General features: G+C 42.6%; 1 protein-coding gene across 8 annotated transcripts in view; it reads right to left on the bottom strand.

Moving 5' to 3' along the window:
• The window catches only part of CDH13 (cadherin 13), a 445,875-nt gene extending 429,394 nt beyond the window's left edge, over positions 1-16,481 (bottom strand). For 2 of the 8 annotated variants that reach the window (XM_069027120.1, XM_069027119.1), the window contains exon 1: positions 16,334-16,474. In XM_069027120.1, the coding sequence (XP_068883221.1) occupies positions 16,334-16,378 (45 nt within the window). In that variant the 5' untranslated portion in view covers positions 16,379-16,474. Of the gene's footprint in view, positions 1-5,529; positions 5,549-16,333 lie in introns of those variants that run through there. The other 6 variants (XM_069027124.1, XM_069027125.1, XM_069027122.1 and 3 more) reach the window with 5 other exon arrangements.
• Between the last annotated feature and the right edge of the window lie 2,256 nt (positions 16,482-18,737).

The following is an 18,737-nucleotide window of genomic DNA, read 5'->3' on the forward strand; positions in this document are numbered from 1 at the left end:
GGCCCCCAGTGATGCAATTCTGCCTTGAAAGACACACCCAGGTGTTTAACTGTAATAAAAAGCAGTAAAAGGCAATTGAGAAGAATCGCTTGGAATACAGGTCATCTGTCTGTCCCCACATTTGCATTACCCTCAATTGCATGGCTTCATGCCATTCCCATGCAGCTCTGTACTTGCAAGAGGCAGGTGCCCCAGCTAATTCAAATCATGGGAGACAACAAGTTTCCAACATCTCCTGAAACTCAGCTCACCTGCTCAGAACTATGATTTCAGTTATAACCTCAAAACTAACAAAACCTCATTGCTTCATTTCTCACTCTTCTAAATGCTGGCACCTTTTGACTAAGAATTTAGTCTGCATAGTTTTTTATGTATCAGTTTCTGCCACTCTGCAGCTAACATATCAAAATTCCTGCCTGGTCTCCAGCAGTCCATAAAAATCTTACAGTAAATCCTGCAGCTCAAGATGTCCTGCTGGTACCTTGCTGGGTGCACTAGACAGCAAAAAGAAATAAACAGCTAATGTAAGAAAGAGCATTAACTTAGTTCCATGAAGCATGTAGAGATTTTTTTATTATTATTATTTTCTGTTTTCTCTTGGTTCATAAAACAATTGAAAACTTTTGAAGTTCTGTGAAAAGCAGAGTTACTTCTCCCCACCAGAAAAACAAGTTCTAGGGCAAAGATACACTCAGAAACTCCAGAAACCCTGGAGACCTGACTGCAGGACAGTCTGCAGGACAGCAACTGACCCCCCTCAGAGAAAATTGAGTTACTGCTTTATGTTATAATACCATATATATATATAGTACAGAGATCTCTCACTGTTATGTTTCCAAGCCCCCTCCAGAGGCATGCTCATCAGATCTTGGGAATCTCTGGATAGGAGAAGATCATCTTTCTAGTGCACAGAGAGGACATAATCCTGTGTCCCCAGACTGATGCTGCAACACCGAGATCTTGGCACTGGTCAATTCACAGACAGATTAAGATTCTTCATTTCCAATATACTTTTCTATATTACAAGTATAATGTAGCATTGAATATGTCAGGGACTACTCTTGGTGGCAAAAAAAAAATGTTAATGCTTTATAAAGTGCAGCTACCCACAAGACCACTCTGACATTTCAGGAGTCAAGAGGAGCTATTATTAGCTGTGTCTAATAATATTGCAAGTTCCCACCCATGGAATCTGTATGCAATCCTCCATTGAATTGGCAGCCTTTGGCAGTATCACTGCCACATGATTTGAACAAGGCAAGTCTCAAAAAAGCTGCCCTAGCCCTGTGTAGCCAGCTAGAAAATACCTTCACTGCTCTAGGGAGACGAGTGATCCCTTTGGAATTGGTTTTTGGAACAGCAAACTAATGAATCACTAACAGCTCTAAAGTAGACAATGTATTGCAACACAGCATGTAGTGCTGCAGAGCTGAAGGAAATCTGTTTACAGTGCTTCAACAGGCACTTGAAATCAAGATGCTCAAGAAGGATGAGGCTGTTAAGAGAGAATTGAGGCTCCAAGTACTGAAGCTCTAAGTGAAGTTATCCCCACCAGGACCATCAGCCATTCCTGGTGCCAGGGGAGGGCTCTGACCCCCAGGCACGTTAACCAAGCACGACAGGGTGAGGCACAGCTCAAGGGAGGGTGTCCACATGGAAACAGGGCAAAGGATGCAGCAAGAAACAACCTTGTTCTCTTGGGCCTGTTAGTGCCTGTCCTTCAGTGCTAACAGAGATCAGAAGTTGCTTCTGTCATTCAGACACACTCAGTGCCAACCTCCCCCCAGCCACAGCCGCCTGGAAACCTTGTCACTGTGATTTATCTGATATTTGCTAATGGCACAGGGTTGACACCAAACTTTGCATTCAGGCCAAAGGTCAGCCTGATGCATGTGGTTGGTGGGAAAAGGCACTGCTTTGCAGTTCAGATTCTCAGTGAAGCAGCACAGTCTGAAAAGAGATGCTAAAACACAAAAATACTATTGAAGTCCACACAGTTTGCTGGGCAAGGGGAAAACCAAAGCTCAAAAGCCACTTCAAACTAAGGACACTGAAAGCCATGGCTTTGAGGAAGCTCCCTGCCCTGTTTTTGCCCAGACAAAGCTGGGCTGTAACACAAATCAGATGTTTTGGCCAAAAGTCCAGAAGTGTAGTCCAAAAAGTATGCAAAAAGGAGCATAAGTTTGAAGGGAACAGTTAGAGCTTTGTCTGGAAAAGACAACAATTTCAGTTTCAATTCACCATTGCTGCTTATCCAGTGACTACATATTTTACAGCAGAGAATTACTAAATAAGACAAAATACCAGTTTATCCCTTCCTTTTCTACCCCTCTTTTTAAGTCCACAAGTATTGCACACCTCCCAGTCCAGCAGCCTTGTTTTTACATGAAGCCTTGCCACTAGCACTAAACAAAACCAGAGAGCTTTCATTACAGGTGCTAAGGAAGGTGATCAATAGTTTATCCTTTCACACAAATATGTGGAAAAGGAACAATTTAAAAGACACATTGGTTATTATTTAAGCGGCTTCCTCAAGATTTGTTGTCAGTGAAATTCATGTAAATACAGCCACAGGAGGGGACTACACAATGAACCAAGGAATAAGAAAATGGGATGAGAAGGGAAAAATGTTTCTCTCTGCTGCACCAGACTTGACCAGTATATTACAGGCAGCAGTGTAGTACAAATAAATCAAACATGGATATCATTTACAGCTAAGAAGCTTCAGACCAAAAAAAATCCAAATTCCACTGCAGTTACTGGAAAGTAGTTTTAGAAATATCAAAAATATCTGTAGCAATGCCAGATCAGAGCCCTACCCAGCTGCTGCACAGTCTTCCCTCCATTCCCCAAAGAGGCTCAAGATGAACATTTAACCTGGTCACCTCATTTAAAACCTACCCCTAACCCAGAACCTGGCACATTCTGCACACCCTGTACATCTCTGGCTTGTAGGCTGGGAGAGATGGACTGCATGTACTTGCTCTGCTTGTAAAGCAAAGGAATGTGCTCACAAAACAACCACAGTTTTATGAGGAAAAGAAGGGAGGATCTTCAGTTCCCATCATATTTGGAGCCTTATTCAGAACTGCACATCCTCCCCAGGAGCAGTGATGCCACAGGGAGTGGCAGCGTCACACAGCTGATGTGGCCCTGCCTCAGCCACGGTTCTATTTCCATCCCCTGCCCTTCCAGGAGGGTTTTAGCCAGACTGAGCTCTGCAGCCCTGACTGAACAGGGTACTTACACCACAGAGCACCCAGGGAATTACTCCCTTTTTAAAGCAGCTCACAGCAGTGTTACAAGGTGGTTGCATCCAAGCTAAGGCTGCAGCTGGCTGAGGATTTTGGCAGGAACTTCCCACAGGTGCCTGAGCCTTAGTTCTGTGTCAGTGTTACTGATTTAAAGTGACACTTCCCATGAAACCTTACGCTTGGAATACAGACACCTGCCCACCAGGCAAGTCAGTCAAGACCAGAGTGCCAATTATACAAGCATAGCATACCAAAAAATGAAGATTTTTGGATGCAGCAGACATCAACTACAGTCCAATCCCTGACCTGGGGAAATCAAAGTTGACCTGAACCTCTACACCAGTATCAGGCTAACTCACACATAGTAGAACAGGAGGAATAACAGCGGAGCTCGGGCCTGGAGGCCTCTGTGCTACCCAGGCTCCCAAGGCAGAAATCAGGATGCTGGTTTGCTTGCAGTCATTATACATGTACAAGAAAAAACTGCAAAATAACTATTTTTCTATTTTTGTTTTCTATTCAGTGTTTTGAAAGGTCAAATGTATTTGCACTCTGCTGTGTTGCCTTTATCAGTGCTTAAACTCAAGCACTGCCAGACAAATCACGAGTCGTACAAACACCCCAGAAATACAATGTCAGAAGCAGATCCATTGTACATGAATTGCACGCTCAGTTGTCAGGGGAGGATTGTTTCTGTTTTAAACACAGAAGGACCTGCAGAAAACTAGCAGCTAGTTTGCAAATGTGCCTGAAGCCAGGTCCTCTTCCTTTTAATCTCTTGCTCTTTAGCTGGCCTCCAAGAGTTGCCAGAAAAAAAGAGGAAAGGAATAAGCCTGTGAAATTATATATTAGCAAAATTGGTAGGACAGGGGAAGTCACATAATATCTGACAAAACCTTGGAGCATTTATCTTTTCTAACAGTTGCCCCATTTCAGCAAGACATTGCCCAGCTCTTCCTGGTAGCTGCCTTGCTTCATATTTATTGCTAGAAAGCAGTATCAGAGCTGTATTTCCTCTCTGAGGTTCTCTAACCCTTTCTTAACTTTCAATTTTCTTTAGGACATACTCATGTCCATCAGTAAACAGTTAAAAATCAAGTTGGTGTCACAGAGGGGACATGTGGCAAGTCATCTTCCTGACACATAAACCAGCTTCAGACAGTTAAAGCAACATGCAAACAGTTTCAAAAGAAATTGCAAAGTGTTGTCCTGCAATGAAGGCTGCTTTGGCCTCACAACATATACCCAGTCTGTCTTCTGTTCTCTGCACTCCCATTCATTCCCCATCCAATTAGGCAATTAGAGGAAGGGATGTCCTAAGTTTATGTCATCTGTGTGATAACAAGTTTCCCAAAGCATCAGCAGAATGGATTTAATGATAATGAACACAACAACATCAAAGCACTAGAGATAAGTGTTGTCCATCAAGACGTAGAACAAATTATAATAAAGCCCCACCAAAACGTAAAATGTAAAAGAGAGTAGAGTTCTGTGGCAGCTAATGAATGCTGGAAATGGATACAGAGGTTTACAAAGGATTAAATTTCCTGCCTCTCAAAAACCAGCCTGCCGATATACACAAATGTGCATAAACAGTATCACCATTTCCTGGTGCCAACAACTGCAGATCTAGATAGGAGCAAGAGCTCTGGATATGGGTGTCAGCCTAAGCTCTGAGGCAAGATTGTGTAAATGAAGATGTGGAAATCAGGCAAAATCAGTCTGTGCTCCATTCCTGTATCACAAATATAAAAGGCTGCTTTCCAAATCCTAACAGCTGCAAAAAGTGACAGCACATTGAATACCATTTTGTTCTTCTTTTGGTTTTGCTTTCCCTTCCATTTTTGTTCTTTAAGGTTTGCTCTTCTTTCTCATATTCCTCAGTCAACAGCGAAAAGGAGGATTTCAGCAGCTATGTCAGCATGTTTATTAACAAATTACTACCCCAGCAGTTCTGGCCCCAGGAGATCACCAACCTAACACCATTATTGGGGTAAATGAAATTCTCTTTTCCGCATGTGCAGAAAGGACTAGACTGCTCTAAGGAACTGAGGGAGAAAGGAATAGGGTGATATAAACATAGCAGGAAAAGAACAAGGTTTGGGCCAGATACACAAGTACTAAAACTGCAACACTTAGAGTTCCCTATCCCATTAGCCAAAGGTTAGAGCTTAACAGTGCACTAACTCTGGAGAATCTGCAGATTACCCAGTGAAAATATGACCTATGTGGAATGTTAAAGGAAAGTGACCCCTTAGGTGTGCCTGATTCTCACCATAGTGCAGGAAGACCTCCATCATCTTCTATCACCAAGAAAAACATCTATAAGCACCAAGAGCAGGGATGGAATTTCCAGCAGAGCCTGTTGAACCCCATCTATGAGAAGTTAAACCAAATAGTAAGAATTATTAACCCTTTCCCCCAACACTAGGAGTTCTGGAGGAAAGTTTGAGTATAAAAACTAAAAGCACTCAGACTATCTGAATTATTTTAAAGTGATGGAGGAAAAAGAGAAAAAAGTAATTTGAACAAGGAAATTACAGGAATGTTGATGCTTCCAGTCAGCCTGGAGGTAAGGCAGAGAGAGCCATTCATGCTGTGCACTATGGCTTTTTATTCCTACATATCCCAGCTAGACTCCACAAACACACAGCATGCAGAAATCAGAAGTCAAGGACTAGTTGGAGAAACAATTCTGTTCAGGTTCAACATGAGTTATTGCAGACAAGCAAGTCAGTTTGTTGTACTCAAACTCCTTCACCCACCCCATAATCAATGTTTAGCTCCCATGCACAGCAAGAAACAGGTTCTGTGCTTGTGTGCCTTTGACTCCTGAAGGAGGAAAAAGCTTTGAAAATTGTATTCTTGGGAAGCAAGTGCAAGAAGTCTGAATCCTCATTTCAGAGAGACAAACAGGAAGAAGCAGGTGTTCCACAAAGTCAGGCATTGGCTTTCAACAGTCCATACAAATCTACAGAGTCTCATGTTTTGGGCACGTAACAAACGGTGCATCCACGTGTCTTAGTCCTCCCAAGAACTCAAACATTTGGGTGTGTCTCCCTAACAGAGGCACTTTAGGTCAGCACTATCCTACTTCCAGAAGTTAACCTGGGAGGGAGACAGCCATGACCAGCAGCTCACCTCCTGCCAGAGAAGCCCAAGCTTTTGGCATCTCTGCCTCCTCGAAACTGAGGAAAGGAAGGAAGACAGGAACCTCTATCAGCAAGCAGGTGGTGGGAGAAATACTCTGCCACAGAGACTGTGTCTCCTGTTGCAGTGGAAAGATGCAGCACCTCTGCCCTACCCAAGCACTGGAGCAGAGTTGGTTGTGCATTATCTCTCCCCATTTTCTACCCCAAACTGCTTTGGTCTGAAATGCCTTGAGTGTAAATACCACTGCCAGCCTCATCCTCCTCCTCTGCTCCAACTGACCATTATGCCAGCAGCCACCACAAACACCAGCTATGAGCAAGCACACTCCATTTCCTTATGCCTAAAGAACTCTGTACAGTTATGTTTATATTTTTATCTTATTATTTCCTCTATATGTAAATAACTATTGTACAGAGATAGGCAGTTCCTTGGCAAATCATAACTAACTACATTCTTGAAAGCTGAGCTGCATGATTAAAATACTACTGAAGACACCACCTTCTGATTGGCCTAAAGACTGAATTTATTCTGGGCTCCCTCCAATCAGAATTAATCTGTCTGGAGTACAATGAAGTGTCACCACTGAATCAACATCAGCAGCCCAAGTGACAGGAGCTGACATCATTACTCACCTAAGATAACAGACCTCAAGTCATTGAAACAGGCAGATGTTGGAGGCTGTCTCCCATTTCAGAATAATGTTCCTGTCGTAACTGAGCAGTTATTTTAGGGAAGCAAGGATAAATTCATTACCATTTGTAGGGTGCTCAGATATCATAGCAATAGAAGCCATGTAAGCATCCTGGTACGTGCACAGGAGGAATGCACGTGGCATTGACACCAACCATCCTTCACCCAGAAAACAAAAGGAGGGGCAATGCAATCAACCCACATCCACTGGAGACTTGCTCCTGCATTGCTGTGAGCAGCAGTGCTTTGCTATTGCAAACACACAAAACTGAAGTTGAGAGATGTGCAAGACCAGCAGTAATTTCAACAAGAGACAAAATTTCACTATTTATTCCCAGCATCTTTATCTTACTTCCCAGTAACACATGGTATGTGAATTTATCAGCTGCTCTTTTCCCAGATTACAATAATCAATACCCTCACCACATAAAGTACCACATTTCTGCATTGATAACTATACTGCAGAGATCAACAGTTAGGGAAAACTGTTCATGACATTTAACATTGGAGATTGCATTCTTGTTTATTATTTTTAAATAAGATCTTGTAGTTTAAAGCATTGGAAGAAAACAATTATTTCAAAACTGTATGTCAGAGGCTTATCTATTCCCAAAAAGCAGGGAATGTGGGTGCAAGGAGGTGTGTTTCCCATTACTCCAGGCTTTCCTGACCATCCCTTCAGCTTTGTTGCACCGAATAACAACTCCTGCAATGGTATTGCCACATTCCACACAGAGTTCCACAAGGCCAAGGCAAGACAGAGAATGGATTGAGAGTGCTCAAGGCCAGGCTGGGCAGGGCTTGGAGCAACCTTATCTAGTGGAAGGTGTCCCTGCCCATGGCAGGGAGTTGGAACGAGATGATCTTTAAGGTCCCTTCCAACTCCAACCATTCTATGATTCATTATTAAAGAGAGATGATCAAATATGCACCTGACTAGTTTAGTGTTCGGGTCAGAGCTGTGTATCAGTAAATTGACAGAAATATTGACATCCATAAATCAAGATTTATAGAGTTCAGAGTCCAGTTAGTTCAATTTGATCATGAATTATGAAAACAAACATTTTGGAAAACAATAAAACCACTTTGCCTGAAACACAATAAAACCTTCAGGTATCAAGCTAGTACACATGCCTAGAAATCAAAACTGACTTTTATGTATTGTTCTATTTTAATGTCATTCTCATTTATCTTTACCCACGGGTATTTCATTTTGCATTTCACCTGGATAATACCCAGGACCTCCTGGCACTTGCAAGACCAGTTATCTCGGCAGAAGGACAAGCTGAACACTTTTTAATTTGACCAGTTATTTAACTGTACAGAACAGCTCAAATCCACAGCTGAGATATCCATTCTTGCTGCAGAGCACAGTAGGAGTTGCTCAGCTTCCTCTGACAGAGCTCTGAAACAATGGGTTTAATGGGGTGGGAAATGCCCATGCAATGCTAATGCCTAATTCCATCTCCTTTCACTTAGGGAGCAAAGTAGCAGATGCTCTGGATTTCCTGCTTTGTCAATTTCAGAGCAGTGCTACGTTCAGTTCTCACATTTTGTTATAGCTGTTTGTTGTCTGATAAAACGTGGTTCCTCAGGGACAACGCAGGGCTGTCTCAAGAGAAGTGTATAAATACACCTTATTTGGCAGCAGAGGAACTCAAAGCAAGAAAGTTTGTCTATGGGAAAATGCAAGATCCTGGGGACACTGTTTCTGGGGTTTTCTCTGCTCCCAAGCAGTTACTAACCGTTGGCTGAAAATTAGAATGTAATTAGACACAAGAAAACTATAATAGGCTAAGGAAGGGGAAATTTTACATTATACTCTCTTGCCTCTATCCTTATATGCTGTCTCTACAAGCTGAGGATCGTAATCCTATTTCAGGCAGCTGAGATATCTCCCTTTATACAGTGACCCCATGAACAGCTGCCAGCTTTTGTTTTACTCTTATGGGTTCAAAATCGCCTGCATTTGACTCCAGGACTCCTTATTGACAACTTGCACAGAAGCCCAATTCCAAGTTATGCCAAGAAGATGAAAAGAAAGAGATTAAGTGTCTATAAAGTAGATGAGCCAATTATCAGCATGATAAGTTCTTTGTAACATGTTTGGGGTTTTTTTGCTCCATAGCAATTTGAACAAAACTCAATGTGTCGACACTTTTATGGATTGATTTGAAGCAATAGAAGAAATTATCCATCCTCTTTCTACATGTGTCACAGATGTGTTCCTGCCCATGTGGCAGCCAGCCATTAATGCAGAGAAGCAGGACTCCCTCAGCTGTGTTTCCAGCTAAGTCTGTCAACCTTGTCTTGGAGCAGGAAGGGAGATCTCACACCCAGCCCAGGGGAGGGAGAGGGGTAACCAACAGCAGCCCTCAGCACACAAATAGTAACACTTGAGCTAACCTGAGCTTACAGGTACAGATATTTGCAAGTGAGCATCTCTTATCCTAAACTCCAGCTGTATGTATAAATATTTCTTTGCATACAGCCACGTTAACCTCTCAACAGCCTAGAACCTCTGATTTGCAGCATTTTGAGTCCATGCTACACACAAGTTCCACAAGGTTCCATCTGCCATGATTACTCAAAATCCTAAAACCTCTGCAAACTTTTAGAAACACACTTTCTGTGTGCACTGTTAACACAGCCTTCATACACTCAAGAATTATTTGCCCTTCATTACGTACCAGACTGCAAAATCCTTGGGCATTAAATATTAACTTTTAGAAATATATACATTGTCATTACTAATAAGAAATTAAGCGTTAGTTGTTCACAGCAAGAGAATTAAATAATTTAGACTGAAATAGATAGCTATGAGTGGTTTGTTGGGGTTTTTTTAGTTATTTAAATGATAGTCTTGGGAGTAGAATCTTTATCAAATGGAGTCTAAGGAATCCTAGGTAATAAAATCTTATTAATTTCAGGGAGCTGCGCATGGGTATCTAAATTTAAGATATTTCAAAAGCTTGAAGGTGGATGTTCCATTTCCTAAGAACAAGGCCCATAAAGATACCAAATTAAACATCCATACATGGACATTCATAGATATCAGAAGTTATTTAAACACCTTAATCAGCTTTTCCAAGTGGTTAGAGATACTGAAAACTGCTGTGTGCTGAAAAGATTCACCCCACTCTTAATACCTCATATTTATTTTAGTGTGTTCATAGAACTGCTTTAACCAGCTCCATCAAACCAAATCTTAAAATCCTTCTTTTTTTCCTCTAGTCAAGAAAGTTATTGGTGCAAAACAATAGAATATTGGATAAGATAGAAGCAGAATGAGTTCCCCTCATACGAAACAGTAAGGCTTTCAAAGAATTAGATTCTTCCATTTGACACAGAATACAGTCCACATCACACACAAAAAAAATTTTAAAAAGCAGCAGTGGGCAAATTTCCAAGACCTCTGAATAATGAAACAGTGGTTAATAAAGCAAGTCTTCTTTTTCTGTCCTCTTTCGCATTTAATATCCTACTGATTTGTGTACACTAACATTGTGTTAGCTGCAGGACACATGAAGTGACAGAAGAACACAGCCTCCCATCTGGACTGGTCCCATCCATCTGGTGATTAGGGCAGGGCAGAGTGCAACCATATGGCCGTGATCAAGAACCCACTAATAGCATCCAGAGTGAACCGGGAAGCGCCATAGCCCACTTAGTCTCCTAAGGATGATAAATGCCTCTCATTCTGTTTCTCCTCCCCAGTGGACATTGTAAATTTGTCTTTTTGCCTGCACAGATGAACTCTAGTTAGAATCACAGAATACATGGAATTGGAAGGGACTCACAAAGATCATTGAGTCCAACTCGTGGCCCTGCACAGCACCATCCTCCAGAGTCACCCATGTGCCCAAGAGCATTGTCCAAACTCTTCTTGAACTCTATCAGGCTTGGTGCTGTGACCCCTGCCCTGGGGAGCCTGTTCAGTGCCCAACCACTCTCTGAGTGAAGAACTTTTTTGTAACACCAAACCTAAACCTCCTCTGACACAACTTCAGGCCATTCCCTCGGCTCCTGTCACTGGTCACACAGAGCAGAGATCAGCATCTATCCCTCCTCTTCTCCTTACAAAGCAGTTGTAACTGCAGTGAGGTCTCTTCTCAGTCTCCTCCAGGCTGAACAAGCCAAGCACCCTCAGATACTCCTTACACAGCTTCCCCTCAAGGCCCTTCTCCATCTTCATTGCCCTGCTTTGGACACTCTCCAATAGTTTAATATCTTTGTTATGTTGTGGTGACCAAAACTGCCCTCAGCACTCTAGGTGAGGCCATCCCAGTGGACAGCAGGACAATCCCCTCCCTTTCCCAGCTGCCAAAGCTGTGCCTGATGCCCCAAAGACGCGGTTGTCCTTGCTGGCTGGAATACCAGTGATACACACCAAAACAGCGAGTTTAGCCCCTGTAACCATCCGTGAAACAATTAAAAAACCTGCTAACCTGACCTTTCTACTCAAAGTCCTAAATGAAGCCCCCCATCCTCTGGAAAGGTTTATGCCATCACAGGAACTCCAAAACCTGAGGCCTGAATCCTGACACATGGCACGCTGGAGATTAGAGATGCGACTCCAGCAGGGATGCAGGAAGAGCGGAACACTGAGGGCTCTGTTATCTGGTTCACTTTTACATATTAATAGAATGGGAAGAGCCTGCTTATCTTGCAGCAAACAGGAAGAAAAGGAAGGCAGAACTTCACAACTCCTTGAAGGGGGGCACCACTGTTGCCATCCACGTGGTTCTAATAGTCCCTGTGACACCGGTCTATTGAGGTAGCTTTTAGGAATACTAATTTCTTAGCTGCCAAGCCATCAAAAGCCAAGTCAATAACCCCCACTGAATCAGAACACAAATATCACATGTGCTAAAACAACCTTTTTGAAGTTTTGATCATCAGAAATAGAAAGCAGGTCCCAACATATCCCCTAAGCTACATCTTAGGTTGAAGGATTGACTCTCAGGGGTACACAAAGTGGGATTTAATTGCCATAACTGCAGAAGCATTTTCATGTTTTCACTTGTCTACTATAACAACCCCCCTCGCTTAGCAGTAAGGATTGTGGTCAGGTCCTGTGTAAGGGTATTTTTAGAAGTTAGAGCTGTAGCCAAAAACCATCCTAATTCACTACTGCCAACCTTCCCTCCAAGGTAATGTTTGAGAAACAGGAGAGCACAACTGCTGGAATGGCTCTGTGTTTTGGGCGACACTGTCTTGTGAATGAGATATGCAACTGGAAGATCTTTTTGGGCTGCATAGCTGAAAATGATGGCCTGGAACTGTGGGGAGCAAGTGTCAGCCTGCCCACAAAATGTTCATCAGTACAAATCATTATACACAGTGATTGACAATCGAGTTTCTCTAACATTCTTAAAGCATTTTTACAACTCTGATATGACACAAGAGCCACAGGACTTCTCTAGAACTCAAAAATAATAAGACCTACAGCAACATGATAGAACAGGGAAATACTCGATCAGAATTTGATCGTTATCTGCAATATTGTATCAACGCACTTGTGTGAGCAAGACTTGTCTTTTTTCCTGAAGCCGTTCAATTTCTTTTGCTTTCAATACCTGGGTGCTGCCTTTCAAGCTGTGCATGGAGCCCTCTTCTGGAGAAATTTGAACAAATAAAAGCTTAAGAATGCAGCAGTATGGGCTCTGCATTAAGGGAAAGAGTTTGAGGACTAATTTTCTCTATTCAGTCTAATGACAAGCTTGTAAAATCTATACATTTTTCCAATTTAATTAGTTGCAACCCAGTGAAATGTGACAGTTATTGTTAAAACCATCAAAAATATGGGATTTTTTCCTCACCTTCTAAGCTTTACTCACAAATTTTGAGTCATCTGTCTGCATGAAATGCAATACACAGAAAAGGAAGCCTGTGAGACACTTTTGTTTTAGAACAAATATTTTGTACATAGGTTTTAGAAAATGTCCTTTGGGGAAAATGTAAAACATGCAGATTTTTAAATCTATCAGATCAGAGTATACATTTACTGCTTACTGTACCTTGTGTAGTGAACTGCATAAGCTACCAGAGTACATTCAGTTTTTATTGTCAGCTTTAGATCAATAAAGCTGCACATCATAGTTATGCTTTGGAGTTTAGAGGTGAGTCTGAATTAAAGGATTACTTGAAACATCTTTCTCAGTTATTCCAGCTAATGCTTAGTTTTCCTCTTGGTGAAAACAGAACAGTTGGTAATAGTGTAGACTAAATCTTTGCAAATTAAAAAATTAATTTATTTCCCACCTGTTTACCAGAATTTTTGCATACATACTTAATGGGCTGCTTTGTTGAGATGAAAAAGTGATTCCCCATCTTCATCCTTTTAATGCCTCAAAAGACAAATTTTTTATGCTTTAAAAAAGCAGTTGAATTAGAGGCAGACCAAGAAAACACAAAACCCAAGTTACTAATTTTAGAAATAGTCTTCTCATAAAAAAATAAACCTTTTATAGTTCACATTCCTATTGACATAAAAAAATTTCCTCAAACTTTTTTTCTACACTGTAAACTTTGCTGTCATTACTTTGAAATTAAGTTATTATTAACTTCTGCTTCTACAGAAAGTATTGCATTACTAGATTCCTCCTGCTTAGAAAGAATTCTATCAAACTTGATCCTTTCTGGTTCCACTAGCATTGCATTATAGGAGACAGTCTTGCTACTCCTAAGGGAGAAAAAAAGAAAACTTGCAGAAAAAGATCCCCAAATGTGTTACAACCACTACACAGCCAGATGGCTGCATTTGTTTAATATGTTGTTTCTCACATTCTTCTGTTTACTTTTCCTGTCACATGAAATTTGTGCATGTGCTGTGTCAAAGAGAAAAGCCAAACAGTGTTTCAGTAAATTCCATTTCTTTCCCTAGCATGGCACCCACTCCAATTCATACTTTAACCTGCCGGTACTCAACAACCTAGACCTGAAGACAGAATTACGTACACTTCCATATTATAGTCTGATTCATTCCTCAATCCATTAACTCTTTGACATGATCTAGAAAGTAAACTTGGAGATGCATTAGCTCACATGGTGGAGAGAGACATTTCCAGATAGAGCTGTATATGCTGATAGAGAAGGTAGAGTGCAGTTGGAGCACTTAAGCTGGAAGCAATGCCAAAGCACTACAAGTTCAGCCCTGCAATACAGCACAACTAATCCCAGCCCAGGCTGGGAATAAACTCTGAAGTATCACTGAAAGTTAAAAATAAAGTGCACAGGTGTTTTCAGAATCAGGTGTCTGCATGCTGTCAGATTTTAAGAAGACATTACTGTTAAAATGCCAGTTATGTTTAATAGGCCTTAGAAATCTGTCCTCTTGTATCACATACGTACTGCTTTCCTACAAGGGACCACTAAAGAAAATCCAAACTCAAGCTGATTAATTCAGTGGCATGTCAGAGAAGCTGTACCAAAAAAAAAAAAAAAAAAAAAAAAAAAAAAAAAAAAACCAAACAAAACAAAAAAAAAAGAAAAGAAAAAAAAAACAGAGAGAAAGCCAAGCAAAGCAGATGGGAGGTCTCAAAGCCAAGATGAGAGAGCACCAGTTCTGTACATCCACAGGTTACCTTTCCACTGCCTGTGCCCTCCCCCAGCCCCTGTGCTCCCTGAGCACTGCCTCCCATTGCCAGCCCAGCTGCCTGCCCAGGCTGAATCTCAGCCCACTGGTGGCAACTTCTCCTCCCCTGGAGCTCTCTGCGTATCCCCAGCCCAGGGGACACTGCTCAGCCCTCCCGGAGCAGCAGCTTGGCCACTCTCCTGAGCCAGTCCCGGCAGAGCCAGAGGCTGCCCTGGGACACTGCCAGGGAGCCCCAGCCCGAGCTGGCAGAGTGGCCCTGCCAGGAGCTCTGCATGTGGCACCAGCACATGCTGGTCGGCACCAAACCTATGGCCCAAGGCAGCTGCTGTCATTCGTTCCACTCCCCGGAGCAGGGTTGTTATCCCGAACCCACCCAAATGCCTTTGTGCTTGCTCACTCCAAATCCCCAGCCACCGAGCCTCCCGCTGTCCCACAGCTCCGGCCACCCACCCCCAGACACTGACTCCTGATCGGGTTAAACCAGGACCTAAATGTCCTACCTTTGACCCACAGCATGTGTGCATTCCGTTCACCCTACTGCCTCCTCCTTACACACTGTGTAGCTCCTCTCACCAACAGAGCTCTCCCAATGGTGATTCCTCACCATTTTTCTCCTTATTGCCCTGTTTGGGATAGCAGACCAAATGCCTGCTGGAGGTTGCAGTTACACAAACACAGAGGTTCAAGCTCAGCGTCCCAGCACTTGTTTGCCACTAAACCCCACCAACCCTCTAAGGGTTAACAAAACCTCTCGGTCGCAAGTCAAAAAGGAATTAACTTTCATCCCTGCTCAGTGCAGAGGATCTCAGCCCACTGCCACTAAATCCAAGTTTACAGAACTCCTAAGACAAAAGGAGGGAGAATGCACTTAAGCTGGACAACAACAAAGGATTTCCAAACCTGCTCTGAGCTTCCCAAAAGCGAGCCCTTAACAGCAGCGAGAGGAAAAGAGAGTAACCGGGAGGTGCTGAGAAGTGAGAGCCCAGCGAGTCCCTGTGCTTTGACAGGCAGCAGCAGCGGGGCTTTAGCAGCTCCGTGCTCTTAAGGCTGGGTGTTTTTTCCTCTGCTTTCTGGCGGAGGGGGATCTATTACATTTAGTAAGAGAAAGGCTACAGAGCAAGTCACTAACAGAGTATTGCACATCTATCAGGAGAGTACGGGGAAGGGAGCCTTTTGCAAGGTCTGATTTTATTTTTCCTCCATATTCCCCTCTCCAATTCTTTTATAAAAAGAAAGCAATAAATAACATGAGCTGCCTGCAACAGCCTATAAACCTACTACCCGGCACAAGCCACAGAGGAAAGAGGCAAATCAAAGTTGCAGCATTTGATATGACAGAAAATATTGCCGTTGCAGCTGCAACCGAGACACTTGAAAGATTCCCCCCACCACCCTTCCTGAAGGGACACAAAAAAATGCTATATATCACACAGCAAATTGGCTGTAATTGTAAATCAGGGAACTATGAGATCCTACGTTCCTAGCAACTGGCTTAGAGCAGAGATCCTGCATCTTTAAACAGTAATTCAAGCAATGTATAATTACTAAGAAATCAGAGCTGAATTACAAATACTTTCAAATCCAAATGCACAAAAGCAGAAAGATGAAAGAAAGCAAGGGAAAAACAGACATTTCTTACCTGGGACAGCAGAAAAGACAGAGTGAGTTGAGTTTTGTGCTGCATTTTGCCAGACTAGAAGGTACCAGAGGCTTTTTCATTCATGCACTCGGCTGCACTGAGCATATTTTCACTGTGAAACAGCCTTTGAGAAGAGACTCTGCCTTGAGAGCCAGCCAACTTCCCAAATAGATCAGCAGCATCATCACTAAAGCATTGGATAGAGTCTGATGACCAGAACCAATGGCTTTACAAGGATGATTTCTTCACAAAGCATCCCCATTTTGCATCACACATATCGGGCAAGCACCTCTACAAACACAGCACCTTTAGGAAGCATTTTGCTTTGGTGTATTTCTGTGTTTAGTTTCAGTCTAACACATCATGCTTTACAGATCTCAATAGTATTTTCCCTTTTAGAGAGTGGAATTGCACAAGGAGAAATAAGAGCAACTCTGAGCACCACTGCAAAGAGATTCTCTTTATTAAAATGTTAATAAGGTATACTTTGTTTTCAATAAAGCAAAAAAATGACCTCTGCAGTTTTGGTTACTTCCAAGCCTTAGGAGGAGAACACAATGAAATTTTTCAGTGCAGTAGAAATACAGGTTATATCTTGTGTTTTCCCCTCAATCTCACAAATCACAATGAAGACAGATCTATTCTAGCCTGCAGAAAAAAATCCATCATAAGGCAATAGATTTTATTAACTGCTCAGGTAATGGCAGAATTGGCTTTTAATTCAACAAGCTACAATCTAGGACAAAGTTTCATAGGTGCATGTCCTTCAATTACAAAAACTTTTCCTGTTTGAAAGAGGGGACCTGATGTCTCAAGGATCTGCTTTCTCTGGATTGGTTATGGGTTATTGCAGCCCAGCAAGCAACAGAGGCAGATGGACCAAAGATTAGGAGTAAATTCCCCTGAGTGCATTTCCAACTCCACCTCTCTTGCCACTCCCCATTATTGCAACACTCCAGTCCTTTTTTGAGTTGTCTCCTATCAGTCACCAGGGTGACTCAGTAGTACCCTTCCCCCATTTTTAGAAGGATCAAAAGAGTGATGTTTTTCCCTCCCTTGCTCATCCACAAGAACCAGCTGCAATCACTTTCTGCTCTGCCCCACCATGGCTGGCTGCTGTGCTGATGGAGATGAGAAGAAATGTGTGGAGGAAAAGGCAGGTAGGCAGATACGAAGGGATAAAGGAGCTGCCAACCACTTTGAGCTTCCCAGCATCAGCAGGAGCTTCCAGCTGTGAATAATGTTGTTTGATACAACCACTGCTAGTCTACTGCTCACAGCTTACATCTTTCTTTACTTACCCACTGGACCAAAACTGAGGGAAAATACTGTCCTTCCAAGTCTAAACCCTCACATGGAGCAATAACTCTGTTCCAGTACCTCCATTACACATGAGTTTAAATTAATACTCAAGTTGGAATAGAATCCAAACAAAACCCAGCAGGAACTACCAGTAGCAATAATAATGCTCTACCTAACCATGAAAGGTTCACTACTTAGACATTACAAAAAAAAAAAGCAGGTAGGTTGCTTTCTTTTTCATCCTTTTTTTTTAGGCAGAAAGCCAGCTTAGCAGGGTAAAAAAGAAAAACCTTAGAGCTCTTTATGACTAGAAATAAATTACTGACCACATCCCATTTTCTTTCAGGGAGCCAGTTTGCCACCAAGTATAGTTCTGAGCCTCAAGAGGAGCACCTAGGAATTTATAAACCAGGCTGGGTAGAGTTTATAGGGCATATCCCACAGAAAACAGCCCCAGCCATTCCACAGTGTGCACAGCCTTTGTATGGGGGCACTGGGACTTGGACCCTCTTAATCACACCAACTGTGGCCAAACAGCTGAGTGAGTTACCAGACCAACCAGAAGTAGGTGGTGGCTGAAAGAAACAAAGGCATATCTGCATCCGGTTTTACAGGAAAGGAACTCACTTAAAAAAAATAGAAGTCAAGTCATGGGGTAGATGATTCACTGCAAGATAATGCAACATGAAATTGGAGCCAACATGAGCTGTTATTCTCTGTAGGAGACAGAGCATAGCTATGGGGCCACCCCAGCACACAGCCAGAGATGCCAGCGAGGAGTTTGAGATGTTCCCAATGGTCCCACGGCCTGCAGGAGCGTGGCTGTCCCTGGAGCCATGGCACCCCTCCTCATCCTGAGGGGCCGGGCACCACAACTGGGCACAGGGTAGGACCTGCCTCCTTGAGGGGCTCTCCCAGCCAAAAGAAGCCACATACCACAGCCCTTTTACCTCCAAAACCAGGAGTCGACCCCCTAGCAAGAATTAAAGAGAAAATTACTTTAAAAAAAATAAAATTCACTGACCTTTTACTTCCAGTCCCACAGAGCTTTTTCCTCCTGCTGCAGCCCGCCTAGCCCTACCACTTTGGTCTCTAACTCCCA

The sequence above is a fragment of the Aphelocoma coerulescens genome, chromosome 11 (genome assembly GCF_041296385.1).
Source record: "Aphelocoma coerulescens isolate FSJ_1873_10779 chromosome 11, UR_Acoe_1.0, whole genome shotgun sequence".
NCBI lineage: Eukaryota > Metazoa > Chordata > Aves > Passeriformes > Corvidae > Aphelocoma > Aphelocoma coerulescens.